At 42.1% G+C, this 16,121-nt stretch overlaps 1 protein-coding gene across 2 annotated transcripts in view; it reads right to left on the bottom strand.

Annotated features, from left to right (window-relative positions):
- LOC144607817 (extended synaptotagmin-2-like) overlaps positions 1-16,121 on the bottom strand; it is a 159,687-nt gene that overhangs the window by 16,594 nt on the left and 126,972 nt on the right. The window contains exons 14-17 of one of the 2 annotated variants that reach the window (XM_078424933.1): positions 12,970-13,032; positions 8,686-8,760; positions 5,343-5,429; positions 2,959-3,108 (exon numbers count right to left, since the gene is read on the bottom strand). In XM_078424933.1, coding sequence (XP_078281059.1) covers positions 2,959-3,108; positions 5,343-5,429; positions 8,686-8,760; positions 12,970-13,032 — 375 coding nt within the window. The remainder of the gene's footprint in view (positions 1-2,958; positions 3,109-5,342; positions 5,430-8,685; positions 8,761-12,969; positions 13,033-16,121) is intronic. The other variant, XM_078424942.1, reaches the window with a different exon arrangement.

Here is a 16,121-nt window from a genome sequence, read left to right on the forward strand (position 1 = left end):
CCGGTAAGTAAATGAAGACAATGCAATAACTGCAATGCAAAGCTGTATGACGAGTTTAGGAATGAAATTAGGATCAACAACTGGAAAAAAAAATTGAATTGATTATCTGGGACATTCGACTGAAGAAAAATAGCAGAAAATGCTGGATTTGCTCATATTTCTTGCCCTGAAGAAAAGCTGCCTTTAAATCGTTTCAGAAATGATTGGGCTGTCGAGTTGAAGGTTTGTCATTTGTATCGACAACAGAACAATGACATTTTTACTCAATGCAGCCCTTAAACAAAATAAACCACAGGTAATATATAATAACCAAAAACAAAATAAGTTAATAACCACAATACTATCTAATCTTGACATTTTTAATTAAGAAAATAAAACAATATTTCCATGGATGAACCCAGCATTCATAGAAAAAAGTAAGTATAATCTTTAACACTGGTTAACAAATGCTACTTGGTGGCAAATAGAACGTTTTTGCACAAGACTGCATCTCCATCCAGAGCCTCCTTATTACATCCAATAACAAGAGAATTTTGAGCTAAATGGTTGCACTAATCAGCAAGAGTTGTGGTATTTTTTAAACTCCTAAGCAACAGCAAAGAGGAATTTCTATGTCTTGAAACATAACTGCATCTGAATGTCGGTGACTCTCCAAGCAGAGTAATTTACAACTGACATAACTTATTTGTCTGCATTTTTCTTACTATAGCACATCTGCAGATACACTGGGGCCTTCATTCTCTCACCACTACCACCCCCAGGAACTTCACTGAACTGCAGATATCATTTTTCTGAATCCTTGAGACAACTGAGTGAATACTATGTTCCAGCACTATCCTCGATTCCCTTAATATCCAGAAATGTTTTAAATACATTGTTTAATAATTGACATATTGAATAAATCAAATATATTGTTTTCACTACTGTCACCAGTGATTTCTTACTCCTATTTTTAATTTCAAATTTATTCCAGATCATGAAGTACTGAGCCATATCATTCCTCACAACTGCAGTGAGCACATTATCCATTTCACAGAGCAACCCCACCTGGTCTATCCCCCCCCCCCCCCCCACCCCCCGTTCTTACTAAATGTCATATGTCCCTGAGTGTTCAGTTATCCTCGGCCACCTTGCAGTCAGATATCTGCAATGGCAGTCAAATCGTATCCGTTTATCTCTATTCATCTCACCAACTCATCCACCTTGTTATGGATGCTGCATGCATTCAAAGAACAAACCTTTAATTCTACCTCAGCATTTTCCTTTACCATTTCCTGATGCAATCTTGTGTTTTTTTTCTTCCTGATGCACTTTGTTTATTATTATCTATACACTATCTCCTCTGTCTTTGCTGCTTCCCAAATACCTCTTCACTTGATTCCTTGTCTGATATTTCCAGGTTAGCTTTTCTCCCTTCTGGTTCTGCAGGTTCCCAACCCCCTGCCAAGCTCGTTAAACCCTCCCCAACAGCACCTGAAAATCCCCATCACAAAGATATTGGTTCCATTTCAATTGAGGTGCAACTCATCTGCACCTCAATTGAAATGGAATTCAATTCAGGGCGCACTCCTAAGGACCTTCTACAACACGGTGGCTGCATCAGCCATTTTCTTGGAGTGGTCTGCTGGAGCAGCAGCATCTCAGTGGCAGAAGGGAAGAGACTCGACAAGCTGGTCAGGAAGGCCAGCTCTGTCCTGGGTTGCCCCCTCGACTCAGTGCAGCTGGTGGGAGAGAGGAGGATGATGGCAAAGTTAACATTGCTGCTGGACAACGACTCCCACCCCATGCAGGACACTGTCACTGCACTGAGTAGCTCCTTCAGTGACAGACTCCTTCACCCCAAGTGCATGAAGGAGAGATATAGGAGGTCCTTCCTTCCCGCTGCTGTGAGACTGCACAACCAGCACTGCTCCCAGCAGAAGAGTCAACAGTAACAGTTAAGAACACACACAAAACTGATGACAATTTATCCTTGCCTTTACTTTTATTTATAATGAATGATCTCTTGCTATCCACTTTGCTGTTGTAACACTGTGAATTTCCCCGGTGTGGGACAAATAAAAGAATATATTATTATTATTATCTGGCTTGTGGGCTTCTAACTTCATCAGAAGCATTATCAAATTCTCAGAAGCTAATTCCCTTCCTATACAATTTCTCCAAGCACACCTTCATCTGCTCTATCTTCCCATTTCTGCACTCACTTGCATGCAGCACTGGTAGTAATCAGAAATAATAGTCACGATCCTGCTCTTTGAACTTTGTTCTGAGCCCCTTAAACTTGCCCGTTCTCATGCAGTTCAATCATCCATGAAACTGCACTCAAATAAGACATAGGAGCAGAATTAGGCCATTCACAACTCGATCATGGCTGATCTATTTTCCCCTCTCACCCATATTTTCCTGCCTTCTACCTGTAACCTTTGACGTTCTTACTGATCAAGAACCTATTAATCTCCACTTTAAAAGTGCTCAGTGACTTGGCCTCCGCAGCCATCTATGGCAAAGAATTCCAGATTCACCACCACCTGGCTAAAGAAATCCCTTCTCATCTCCATTCTAAAGGTACGTCCTTTTATTTTAGGCCCTCCAGTTCTAGACTCTCCCACTGCTGGAAACATGCTCTCCACATCCACTCTGTTTAGGCGTTTTATTATTTGGTAGGCTTCAATGACACGTAGTTGTATGGACCACGGGAGTCGTACAGGTCAAGAGAGTTGCCATCGGAATATCACCAAATGATGACATTTAGTATTTGTTCAGGTATGCATCTTCCGATGAAGATAACTACCCAAGGAGGAGTATTCTGCCAGGTGTTTTGGACTCAAAAACACACTTGATCCCTGAGAACAATTCCATTGTTCCAACGATCAGCCTCTAATTAAACTCATTCCCTTAGCTATAGAAAGCAGAACTTGGTCTTTTACTAAATGAGCCAAAGAGACAGGTTACGCTTACTCGAAGCATTATCTTCATCTTGAGAGTGCTGGTGGGACCAGAGTTGTTCAATGGGAACCGCTGGTTTATAGTTAGCTCTTCAGCATTCAGCAGCTGTTTCAGAGGCAGATTGAATAAACCGAGTGGGCATTGGTGACGGTCATCCTTAACCTAGACAGAGCAGAACAGAAAAATCAACACGAATGCAAATCATTAACCAAAACATAATTCTTAAACAGAGGTAATAAAATGATATACAAAATTATATTTTGTGCTGTAGTCAGTCAGTAGTACTTTACTTTCCAACTAGAAGAACAAAGCAGCACGTTGGCACAGCAGTAGAGTTGCTGCCTTACAGCGCCAGAGACCCGACTACGAGTGCTTGTCTGTATGGGGGAGTTTGTACGTTCTCCCCGTGACCTGCCAGGTGTTTTGGACTCAAAAACCTGGGTTTTCTCCTAGATCTTCGGTTTCTTCCCACACTCCAAAGACATACAGAATTGCAGGTTAATTGGCTTGGTGTAAATGTAACATTGTCCCTAGTGTGTGTAGGACAGTGTTAATGTGCGGGGATCGCTGCACGGTGCTGACTCAGTGGGCTGAAGGGCCCGATTCCATTCTGTATCTCTAAACTAAATTAAACTAAACTAAATGACTGGCATTATCCATGGCACATCAGGATGGACAGGAGTTAAGCTATTTCAGAGGAAAATGGAGGGGGCAAACAGTTAAATCCATTAATCCACATCTTCTGCAAATTGATTGCAAAGAAAGCTAAAGCAGACCGGACACCAAATCTAAAGCTGCCCACATTGGCCAGAATTAAATTGTAACCAAACAAGTTAACCAAATAAAAAAATACCATTCTTCAACAATCTAGCCATCCAAACCACTCCACTGTTAAAAGCATCTTGACTAAAGTTATCAACGGCAGCCAATTAATATTTTCATTCAGGGAGACCGAACATCTGATCAGTTGCCTTCTTGACACAGGGCAATGCTATCTCCAGGCACTGGCCACTTCCATCTAATGTCACTTCTCAGCAAAAGCAACGGCAGGTTATCTCCAGCGTTCCAATAGACAATAGGTGCAGGAGGAGGCCATTCAGCCCTTCGAGCCAGCACCGCCATTCAATGTGATCATGGCTGATCATTCTCAATCAGTACCCCGTTCCTGCCTTCTCCCCATACCCCCTGACGCCGCTATCCTTAAGAGCTCTATCTAGCTCTCTCTTGAATGCATTCAGAGAATTGGCCTCCACTGCCTTCTGAGAATTCCAGTTTCACAACTCTCTGACTGAAAAAGTTTTTCCTCATCTCAGTTCTAAATGGCCTACCCCTTATTCTTAAACTGTGGCCCCTTGTTCTGGACTCCCCCAACCTGTGTTCCGCTCCTGTGAACTGTTCGTAACCTGGGCGGTTCACAAATTGGATGTGGCTGTGAACTGAGTGCGCAGACAACAGAAGATATCTGCAGTCCAGCAACAATCTGCAAATCCATCCAGTCTCCCGTCGTTTGTACAGGCTGTTCATACGTTCAGACGATGGGGATGACCTGTCTTCATGTTGTGCAAGCGAAGTTTATATTTCAAAAGCACTAATCCAGAAGAATAGTCACAAACAAGCATAGACCAATAAAGTATAAGGAACATGGAATCATATTTGTCTGTCGATGAGAGCCATCCAGTTGGTATTTTGGACTTTAAAAGTTCGTAAATCATAAGTTATGTTTGATTAAAAAAAATGAAGCCAACAGACTAAAAGTATGAAAAATTGCTGCATTTTATCATATATCATATCATATATATACAGCCGGAAACAGGCCTTTTCGGCCCTCCAAGTCCGTGCCGCCCAGTGATCCCCGCACATTAACACTATCCTACACCCACTAGGGACAATTTTTACATTTACCCAGCCAATTAACCTACATACCTGTACGTCTTTGGAGTGTGGGAGGAAACCGAAAATCTCGGAGAAAACCCACGCAGGTCACGGGGAGAACGTACAAACTCCTTACAGTGCAGCACCCGTAGTCAGGATCGAACCTGAGTCTCCGGCGCTGCATTCGCTGTAAAGCAGCAACTCTACCGCTGCGCTACTATGAGTGAAAATCATAATACTCTTCAATAATCTATGAGTTTTGTAATTTTAAATGCCTATATATTGAAGTAAATCCCAAAATATTTTAAATTGATTTAAAATATAATTGGAAACATTGTTTAATATCCTTTTTGAGAGCTGATATGGAGGGAACCATATCTGATCAAACAATGCTTCGTTGCGCAAAACAAAATTTCTTAGCCACACAAATACAGAAATTTTGCATTTACCAAACTTTTGTTTCCGTTATTAAACTTATTCAAAATCCCCAAGCTACTGGTTCCAATGGTTCTTGCAACCTTTACCTCAATGTCCAGGTCCACAGTCTGTGGATTGTGAATGCGGAACGTAATTGCTTCCTCCCAGACAGGATCCGTGGTTCGATATCGGATCTGCAAATAGTGGCAGGCAATACTGTGCAATTAATAAATGAGTCCTGGGCTATCGTCACAAAGAATATAGGAGTGACAGAAATAAAGTATGAAATGCTAGAAATACCCAGTAAGGCACCATCATGCAGCCTAGCCTCTCCACATGCAGAATATTGCTTATTAATGACACTCGTCATTAAAATTGTTGGTATAGGTGTTGTTGGCAAATTGACCTCTTCCGTGTGGAACTCAAAGCCCAATTCTGACACCTATTCACATCTCCCTCTACATCGACTGCTCCTCCACCAAGACCATGATCATTCCTGGGCGCCAACCTTTCCCAATGGAGGGAGATCTTCCCTCCGCATCCTCAAATCTCATCGCTCACAATGGCTACATGCACACAACATCCTTTTACCTACTTCTTGTCCTCAAGATCTGGGGCTGTCCCAAATACCATCCAGACCACGCTGCTTTTAGCATTGTCCAATTTCCTGGCCCCAACCATTTTCTTCCCTTCATAGATGTCCTGTTCCAACTCACTCCATGAACATCTTCTTACACCATGCACTCTTATCCTTTTTGTTATTAATTATGTTTAGTCTTTTCTTTGACTGGATAGCATGCAATAAAAGCTTTTCACTGTATCTCAGTACACATGACAATAAACTCAACTAATTAGTCCTGTGTTCCATCCACTTCTTTCCATTCATACCTCAGTACAGAGAATAGAGAACAGTGCAGCACAGGAATAGGCTCTTTGGCCCAGAATGTCCATGCCAAACATGATGCCAAATTAAACTAGTGTCTTCTGCCTGTACGGGCTCCAACTTCGTCCATTCCCTGAATATTCACGTGTCCATCCAAAAGTTTCATAAATGCCACTATTGTATCTGCTTTCACCACCACCTCTGATAACTCATTCCAACAGACGACCATTCTCCATGCAAAGAAATGGGTCTTGTGTGTCTCATTTAAATTTTTCCTCTTTGACCTTACAGCTATGCCCTCTTGTATTTAACATTTCCACTGGTCCAATCCCTCCCGGCCCAAGACACCTCACACACCCTTCGTCTCTCCAATGACTTCCGTTTTCAAGGCTCTCGTTCCCTCATCTCTACTTCTTCCTCGACCGCACACCCAGCCAATTTCCCTCTACTAACCCTCCTCCACCTAGCAGAGTTGGTCCTCACTTTCAACAACAACTCCTCCCACTTCCTCCAAATCAAAGGCATAGCTATGGGCACCCGCATGGGCCCTAGCTATGCCTGCCACTTTGTAGGATACATCGTACAATTCCTGGTCCAGGCGTACACTGGGCCTATCCCCGATCTCTGATACATTAAGGACTGCATCATGGCTACCTCCTGCATCCATGCAGAACTCATGGACTTCATTAACTTCACTACCAATTTCCATCCTGCACTCAAATTCAATTGTACAATCTCCAGCACCTCCCTCTCCTTTCTTGATCTCACCGTCTCCATCACAGTAGATAGACGATCAACTGACGTCTATTATAAACCTACTGACTCCCACAGCTATCCAGACTATACACTCCCTCCCACCATGCTTCCTGCAAAGACTCTATCCCCTGTTCCCAATTCCTCCAGAAACACCACATCTGCACCCAAGACAAGGTGTTCCATACTAGAACATCCAAGATGTCCTCATTCTTTAGGGAACAGGGGTACCCCTCTTCTATCATAGATGAGGCCCTCACACCTGTCTCCTCGGTACCCCACAGCTCCGCTCTTGCTCCCCCTCCCCCCAGTCTTAACAGGGACAGAGTCCCCCTAGTCCTTACCTTTCACACCATCATTTGTCACATAAAACACATAATCCTCTGACATTTCGGCCACCTCAATGGGATCCCACCACTAGTCACATCTTCCCATCTTCACTCCCTTCCGCAGAGACCGTTCCCTCCACAACTCCTTGGTTAACCCATCCCTTCCTACCCAAACCACCTCCTCCTCAAGTACCTTCCCCTACAACCACAGGAGATGTAACACCTGTCCCTATATCTCGTCACTCGACTCTGTCCGGGGACCCTGACAGTCCTTTCAGGTGAAGCAGAGGTTCACTTGTACCACCTCCATCCTCATCTATTGTGTTTGTTGTTCCAGGAATGGACTTTTATACATCGGCGAGACCAAACGTAGATGGGGCGATCGTTTCGCTGAACACCTTTGCTCAGTCCACCTGGGCCTAGGTGATCTCCTGGTTGCCAAACATTTTTGCTCCCCCTCCCATTCCACTACCGACCTTTTTGGCCTGGGCCTCCTTCATTGTCAGAGAGAGGCCAAATGCAAATTGGAGGAACAGCATCTCATATTTCCCTTGGGCAGCTTACAACTCAGCGGTATACATATTGATTTCTCTAACTTCAAATAACCCTTGCATCCCCTCCCTCTCCGTCCCCCATCCTAGTCGTTGTACTAGTTTCATTGTTATCCTGGTGAGTTTCATTGTCCGTATAACTCATTAACACCTAGCCACAGCCAACTATGGAACGTTTCTTTGATCATCGTTACTTTTTTGTATATCTTTCATTCATTTGTTCTATATCTCCTATTATCGTCAATATCTCACATTCCTCTCTTTCCCTGACTCTCTGTCTGAAGAAGGGTCTCGACCTGTAACATCACCTATTCCTTTTCTCCAGAAATGCTGCCTGACCCGCTGAGTTGCTCCATCTTTTTGTGTCGATCTTTGGTTTAATCCAGCATCTGCAGTTCCTTCCTACCCATCCACTCTGGAAGAAATGATTCTCACTATCTATTTATTCAGCTAAGATATTTTATAAAAACTTCTTGCAGGTCTAGCTTCAGTGTCCAATGCTCCAAAAAAATACCCTTCCCCTCCTCTTTCCGCTCATCTCCCAACCATCAAAGTCACCCATCCCAGTCTGAAGGGTCTTGACCCGAAACGTCACCCATTCCTTCTCTCCAGAGATGCTGCCTGACCCGCTGAGTTACTCCAGCATTTTGTGATACCTTCGATTTGTACCAGCATCTGCAGTTATTTTCCTACACAGCAGGTCAGGCAGCATCTCCGAAGAAAAGGAACAGGCGATGTTTCGGGTGGAGACCATCCTCTCTCCCTACTCCATTAATCTGAAAAAGGGTCCTGACCTGAAATGGCAATTTCCTTCCACAGATGCTGCCTGACCCACTGAACCTTGTTTTTTTTAGATTAATTCATATTTCTTAACAATGGTAAATACAAACCCAATAACTGAAACATGGCCCATCACAGGAGAAAGACTGCTCACCTTACTGTCATATGTGTTATGTCCCACTGACAATTGGACACATGGGTTCGGCTCACTGTTCATTTTCTTCCCAAACTGTGATGGAAAGTGGAAAACAATGGAAGTCTTGTCAAAACTCTATTTGCGATCGATACATAGAATTGAATTGAATAAATTTTATTAGCCAAGTATGTATAAATACAAGGAATTTGCCTTGGTGCTTTGCTCGCAAGTAACAGCACGATATACAGTAGACAATTAAATATAAAACATTATAATTTAAACATGTGGCGAATGAGATAAAATACCAGAACAAAAGGAGGCTACAGACTTTTGGCTGTTGAGTAGAGCTACTGCTCATGGAAAAATGTTGTTTTTATGTCTGGCTGTGCTTGACAGTCCGGAATTGCCTTCCAGAGGGAAGTGCTTCAAAGAGTTTGTGGTCAGGGTGAGAGGGGTCAGAGATGCTTACCCGCTCACTTCCTGGCCCTTGCAGGGTACAGTTCAGCGATGGGGGAAGGTTGCAGCCAACAACCTTCTCGGCTGATCAAACGAGGCGCTGCAGCCTCCGGATGTCATGCTTGGTGGATGAGCCAAACCAGACCATGATGGAGAAGGTGAGGACGGACTCTATGATGGCAGTATAAAACTGGACCATCATTGCCTGTGTCATTCGGTTTACAATTGAAAATGTCTTAAAGGTACCCTCTCTTTCCATTTACAAACGCCATAGAGACTGCTATTGGGCAGAAATCAAAATGGCTCCGCACAAAAAATATTTCCAATCTTATGTTTTCCTCTTTATTTTTTTGCAATGGTGACAGAAGCATTTTTCCCAAGGGCATAAGCACACCTATAGAACGAGCTCCGAACCATTCACAAAAAATATATACAGAACCATTTGTGACGATCCATTTGAAGTGAACTTGCCTCACAGCGGCACACCTATATTCAGGAATCCCACATGAGATGAGCTGAAAAGGACAATATCCTTCCCTTCTGCACAGTTATTTATTGCTGCTGCTGCACTAGAGTGCATGAGCAATCAGATAATTCCTTTAAATTGGGATAGATCGGCAACATGGTAAATGGCATTTACCTTTATAAATGTTTCCTTTGTAAATTGTGTGGTTTCAGTTTTGGTAAATCTCAATTCTTGTTAGTCAGAATGGAAGGCAAGGTTACAATTTGAGAGCCAAATTAATCAATACTGTAATTGTTTTAATCCGCTAGTAAATCTGTGGTCAATCGCCAATACAAACTCAGAGTTAAGTAGTGTGAATCTCAACAGAATATTTATTGCGCTTAAACCTGACGAGGTTGAAATGGAAAGCTCAAGCTATCTACACAAACATCCAAACCTAGCTAATGTCCAACGTTTTCAGGGGAAGAAATTGGCAGAAAACCGTCTAGAGGGGAATTACAAACAGCAATAAATAAATAAATGATTTATATCTCTTACCAGATCAACGATACTCAAAAACATTGTCAGTAAAGTAACATTTAATGGCGTTTCCGCAGATTAATATAATTAATTATTTATGATAACTTACTAATGAGTCCACGTTCCACTGCTTACAAAAAAGGTCACTGTAATCCATTGGTAACAACAGTCAGAAAGGATGGGGGGGGGGGGGGGGGGGAGGGGTTATGAATCCATTCATGATCAATTCTTTACACATTAACTTAAGCAGTGTCAAGTTCCCAATTACATTCTGCAGCTAAATTAATTTGAAAATAATTGATTAAATTGTTTTAATATTTCTCCCACCACCTTTATTCAGCTTGTTTTCTCCAGTGCTTTGAAATCATAGCTGGGATACGACGGCAGTCCCAGGTGCACATTGTCCATGTGACTTTTGAAGGTGAGACTCGAGAGGGAAAGGGGACTCACTTGGGACATATACAAGAACCAGTCATCTATCTATATTATTATATTACTAAAACTCTCATCTTGTGCCAATATTGCATTTTAGTACGTGCCTGAAATACAGCCAAAACGATACACGATAGCACGACAATTTTACGCCCACCCTACCCACCATTCCCCTGCGGTCTCAATTGATCAAGTTTCGTTACATTTTAAAAACAATTAACTTAATAAACTTTAATAAATGTGCTCTCCCCGCCGGGAGGACCGGTGCCCGTCCCGGCATGCCCCGGACCCGACCTTCCTCCCGTGGTGCAGCGTAGTGGCAGAGGGTCAAACAAGATGGCCGTCGCCGCCGACCTGCCGCTGCAGGAGAGGTTTCCACCCAACGGGTCCACGGCTCGCTCTGGCCGACGCGATGGCTGCCCGAGGCCGAGGTGAGTGGCTCCCTCTCCCCTTTCCTCTCCCCCTTGGCCACGGGGGACACTCCCAAGCCAGCAACGGGTCCACGGATCGTCAGTTGGGGAAAGGTTGCCGGGCTCGCAGGAGAGGCTTGCACCCAACTAGGGTTGCCGCGCCTACAGGAGAGGTTTGCACGGACGGTTGCCGTGCCCGCAGGAGAGATTTGGATCCAACCGTCCGCGCCCATCAAGTGTTCAATAAAAATAAAACAACAAACGCAAAAACTGTTTTAAACCTGTATAATCCTAGAAAAATTAACAAGATAACGAATGAAAAGTTAATGTGTGTCAATTCACGAGGCTTGGCAAATACTTCTATAGTTTCAGTTTCCTGCATTGCTTCATTTGTACATTTTTTCACCACCGCCATAAAATTATTATTTTAATTATCTTTTAATTGGAAATTCATGCAAAGCACCACCCCTGTCCAGAAGATTACAATTCTAATAGAATTTAGTCACTTGTTTAGTTAACAAACTTACAATGACTACCGAAGACCACAGAAAGTCACATTTTCATGCACTCGAAGGAAGCATTTATCTAAATTTACAGACCCATTTTGGCATAATTCCCAGTGCAGTGGATGGTCCCGGAAAGATGGTCCCGGACGGAATGGGTAGTAAAATGGTCATCACCATTAACAAACCGGGCAATTTTATGCATCAGCTAACTGAGAGTGACTTGGCTCAAGAAACCCATCAACCATGCAAATCAACAAAAGTGCGTGGTTTAATACCACCAGATAAGTTCTTTCCAATTTGTTTGTCCCAAGCATTCTCTTCCTCAAACCTGTCCACCATTTCTTCCCCATTTATCGCATTAATTAACCACAATTAGAATGTGAGAAAATCTGTCAGGAGGTGGTTGTCTTAAGCCTTTCAGGCTATGCTGGTCAAAGCAGAATCATTCAGCCTAATCTTGTCCAGAAGCTTCAGTTCAAGCACACTATCGTTTGGGCAAAAACAATATTCCCTGCTCATCCTTCTACCAATTCTTCTCTTGTCAACCCCTCAGCAAAAGGAAAAAGGTCCCTATCCATTTATTCTATCTTAACTCCTCATAAACAATGACACCTTGGATCTGTCTTCTAAACCTTCTCTGTTCTAAAGAATATCATTTTGGCCTATCGCTAGAATTAAAATTTTCTAATACTAACATCTTATTTGAAATAAGAATATTAAATCAACTTCACTGGTTATGTGACACAAGTACTTCCTATTTCCTTGACTTTGACCTAAGCCCAACCTCTATTCCGAAAACAACAGCAACTACAATTTTTAGTTCAGCAATGCCCTTAAACCTCCTTTGCACCCTCTCCAGTGCAATCACATCATTCCTCCAATGTGCAACCTATGGTCTAACTAGTGCTGTACACGGTACCAGCATAAACTTCTTGTGCTTATATTTTGAAACCTAATAAAGGAAAGCATTCCATGTTCTGGTTAAAAAAAAAACACTTGATCACCATTTACCCAATGCTATATTTAAGTATCTGTGGACATATTTCTCCCGAGTAACTTTGTTGTTTCACACCGCACAATATCCTGCCGTCTATTGCATATTCCCCTCTCTTACCATGAATTCCGCTGCCTTGTTGAACCACTCCAAATGCAGTGTCTCTAACCATTCTGGATCAAATTCCATTTGCCATTTTTCTGCCCAACTGAGCTGTTACAGAAATGACCCAAAGAGTTCAACCACTAAGAGTATATACCGCTACCCACGTGATTTATTCACAAAATGCTGGAGTAACTCAGCAGGTCAGGCAGCATCTCGGGAGAGAAGGAATGGGTGACGTTTCGGGGCGAGACCCTTAGACCCGCTACCCAGGTGACGCATGCTTGCACTATCAGCTCATATTAAACAGTAATTTTCTCATATTATTTTCTTTAGATCAATTGAAAGCCCTAATGTAACCATAGACCCACCCCGATGTGACTGTGTATGGTCTTCGGTTTTTGATCATCAGATTACCTTTGGTGATTTGATAAAACTGCTCTTCTTCAGCCTTTCAGGGTTAAATTCAAATGGGTTGCTCTTTGTACCAGGAAAGAATGAACATAGGAGGGTTAATAAGTTGCACATGCAATGTATTAACAGCATTCAGTTATAGAGAGAGATGAGCACAACATTCCACACAGAAATCTTGGAATTGAAATGAAAGGGAAGAATTTTGAGCATTGAAAGACCCCCAGAATTATTTTTGCCCGCCGAGCAACTAGAAACATTGGAGTGAAAGAATGCAGCTGTCCACTAAATATTTAGTTCACTTTGAATTATAAATATTGGTTAAATTCACCAGTGCAAAATTAAGCACAGTTTTATAACTGAACAATCTGACCAAAAGATTTAAGCTTCAGAGGAACAATCCTAAAAAGGATACATGTCGACTATTAAAGAACAAGTGCATCAATGTAATGAAGTTTCTAACAATCCAAATTTAAAAAGTAAAACAAGGGAATTGGTTTGATTAATAAAGGACATAGTTTTAATTCAGTCCAGTCTTAAAAGAATGGATACTGATTATTCTGAAGGTAATAATATCTGGTCAGTCCCTGAATAACCCAAATGGGGGACAAAAATGTATGTGAAACCATTTCAGTAAATATGTATGTATTCATATTGGAGGAAGGAGAAGGGCCCACAGACTCTGTTGCATGGGCAAGAGTCAAAAATCAACAGCCACAGTGAAACAAAAAAGTGGTGGATACTGTGATCACTCAGCAGGTCAATGATTTTTTTTTTAAAGCTGTCGATGTCGGCTATGCTACTGGTGCTGATTGAGATCATGCAGAGAGGGATCAACAATTGGAAAGAATTTAAATAAGGAGTGAATGAAGTGGAAAAACCATGGAATCATTTGAGAAAGAAATAGAAATTGCAACGGGGAAAGTGCAAGAATGCTAGGAATTAATAAATAATGTTGAACCAGTTGGCTTTCTTCATCCTAGTGACTCAGTGATCACCACTGGATTACAAATGAACATGCCATGATAAGTATCAGTTTGGCTTTCAAATGATGGACTGCTGACAGTGTATTGTTACTAGTTTTATAAGCTTCCAAATGCAGAACCATCCAACAGTGCACTAGAAGCAGTGATCTCGTATGTCTGGGACTGTATCCCTACAAAATCCATTGCCTTTGGTAAACAAATGGCAAGATAAACAAAACTTCAATATGGATTTTAATTTGTCTTATAATTAACATCCAAAAATGCATTCAATCTCCTTGCGTATCACCTCAAGTAAACTACTTTGAGATGATTTTCCTCCCTTTGATTCACAAAATATTTTGAGATTTATATTTAGTGTAAAAACTGTTTCATAAGTTAAGATAATTTTTTTTTAATGCAACAAATTAGAGGCTAATACGCCTCTAGAGGCTAATGTGAGGTTATTCACTTTGGAAGTAAGAATAGAAAGGCAGATTATTATCTGAATGGTGTCAAGTTAGGAAGAGGGGATGTACAACGAGATCTGGGTGTCCTAGTGCATCAGTCACTGAAAGGAAGCATGCAGGTACAGCAGGCAGTGAAGAAAGCCAATGGAATGTTGGCCTTCATAACAAGAGGAGTTGAGTATAAGAGCAAAGAGGTCCTTCTACAGTTGTACCGGGCACTGGTGAGACCGCACCTGGAGTACTGTGTGCAGTTTTGGTCTCCAAATTTGAGGAAGGATATTCTTGCTATTGAGGGCGTGCAGCGTAGGTTCACTAGGTTAATTCCCGGAATGGCGGGACTGTCGTATGTTGAAAGGCTGGAGCAATTAGGCTTGTATACACTGGAATATAGAAGGATGAGGGGGGATAGACAATAGACAATAGGTGCAGGAGTAGGCCAACAACATATAAGATAATTAGGGGATTGGACACATTAGGGGCAGGAAACATGTTCCCAATGTTGGGGGAGTCCAGAACAAGGGGCCACAGTTTAAGAATAAGGGGTAGGCCATTTAGAACGGAGATGAGGAAGAACTTTTTCAGTCAGAGAGTGGTGAAGGTGTGGAATTCTCTGCCTCAGAAGGCAGTGGAGGCCAGTTCGTTGGATGCTTTCAAGAGAGAGCTGGATAGAGCTCTTAAGGATAGCGGAGTGAGGGGGTATGGGGAGAAGGCAGGAACGGGGTACTGATTGAGAGTGATCAGCCATGATCGCATTGAATGGCGGTGCTGGCTCGAAGGGCTGAATGGCCTACTCCTGCACCTATTGTCTATTGTCTATTGTCTTCCCAAAAGTAGGCCATGATTTTCTTCCCTCCCATAAATCATTACCAGGACGGCAAGTATAAAGTGTGACATATATGTATTAATTTAAAATTAGTTTGGAATTGCACATCTGTTTTCTATATCCGAACATGCACCAAAACAATCAACATGCTCTGCAAATTCATTCTGAATTGTAAAAAGAAATCCTGTAATAGTGTCAATCCACGCTGTAGCACAGCACACAAAAATAGCAAACAGAATCAAGCACTCACAAAAAAGTCTCTAAAGATTGAGCAAGTATTTTCACAAAATACAAGCCCTGCTGCTCTTCTTTCTCGCAAGTATCCACACCCAAAGTTTCCTTCGAAGACATTCTTAAGGAAGATGGAAGTGAAAGAGAAAGCAAAGAGTGATGGGATTGGACAGGTATGTGCTGTGGGGAAAGGCAGAATGCGAATGTGGGAACAGCCAGTTTATTGGAAAAAACAGCAACAGATTGAGAGAAATAGTAGCCAATGCATTTAATATCATTATCAAAGAATGCACAATTTGTTTTCAATGAGAGCGCATGCATAAGAAGCAGTTTCTCGATCACTGTCGAAATTCAAACTTGGAAATACTGAATAATTTCATGTCACAACACTTCATCTGATAGAGGTTCTCTGTGAAAGAATCAGTTGATGGCTTTGCGCAAAGTATCATGTCGATAAGGTCCACAAGAGGGCGCGATCACTTGTAATAAGATCTAGCAGAAAACTCCTACATTTCACAGATAGATACGAAATGCTGGAAATAACACAGCAGGAGAGAACTGTTAAGTTCATTCTCAGAAGCAAATCGGATTCTGGGTCTTCCAATTTGAGGTGGATTATTTAAGAGGGATAAATAAACCCAGTATTTTCATAAGGGATGGCTACATTGTTGA

Source organism: Rhinoraja longicauda, chromosome 2, assembly GCF_053455715.1.
Source record: "Rhinoraja longicauda isolate Sanriku21f chromosome 2, sRhiLon1.1, whole genome shotgun sequence".
NCBI classification, from domain to species: domain Eukaryota; kingdom Metazoa; phylum Chordata; class Chondrichthyes; order Rajiformes; family Arhynchobatidae; genus Rhinoraja; species Rhinoraja longicauda.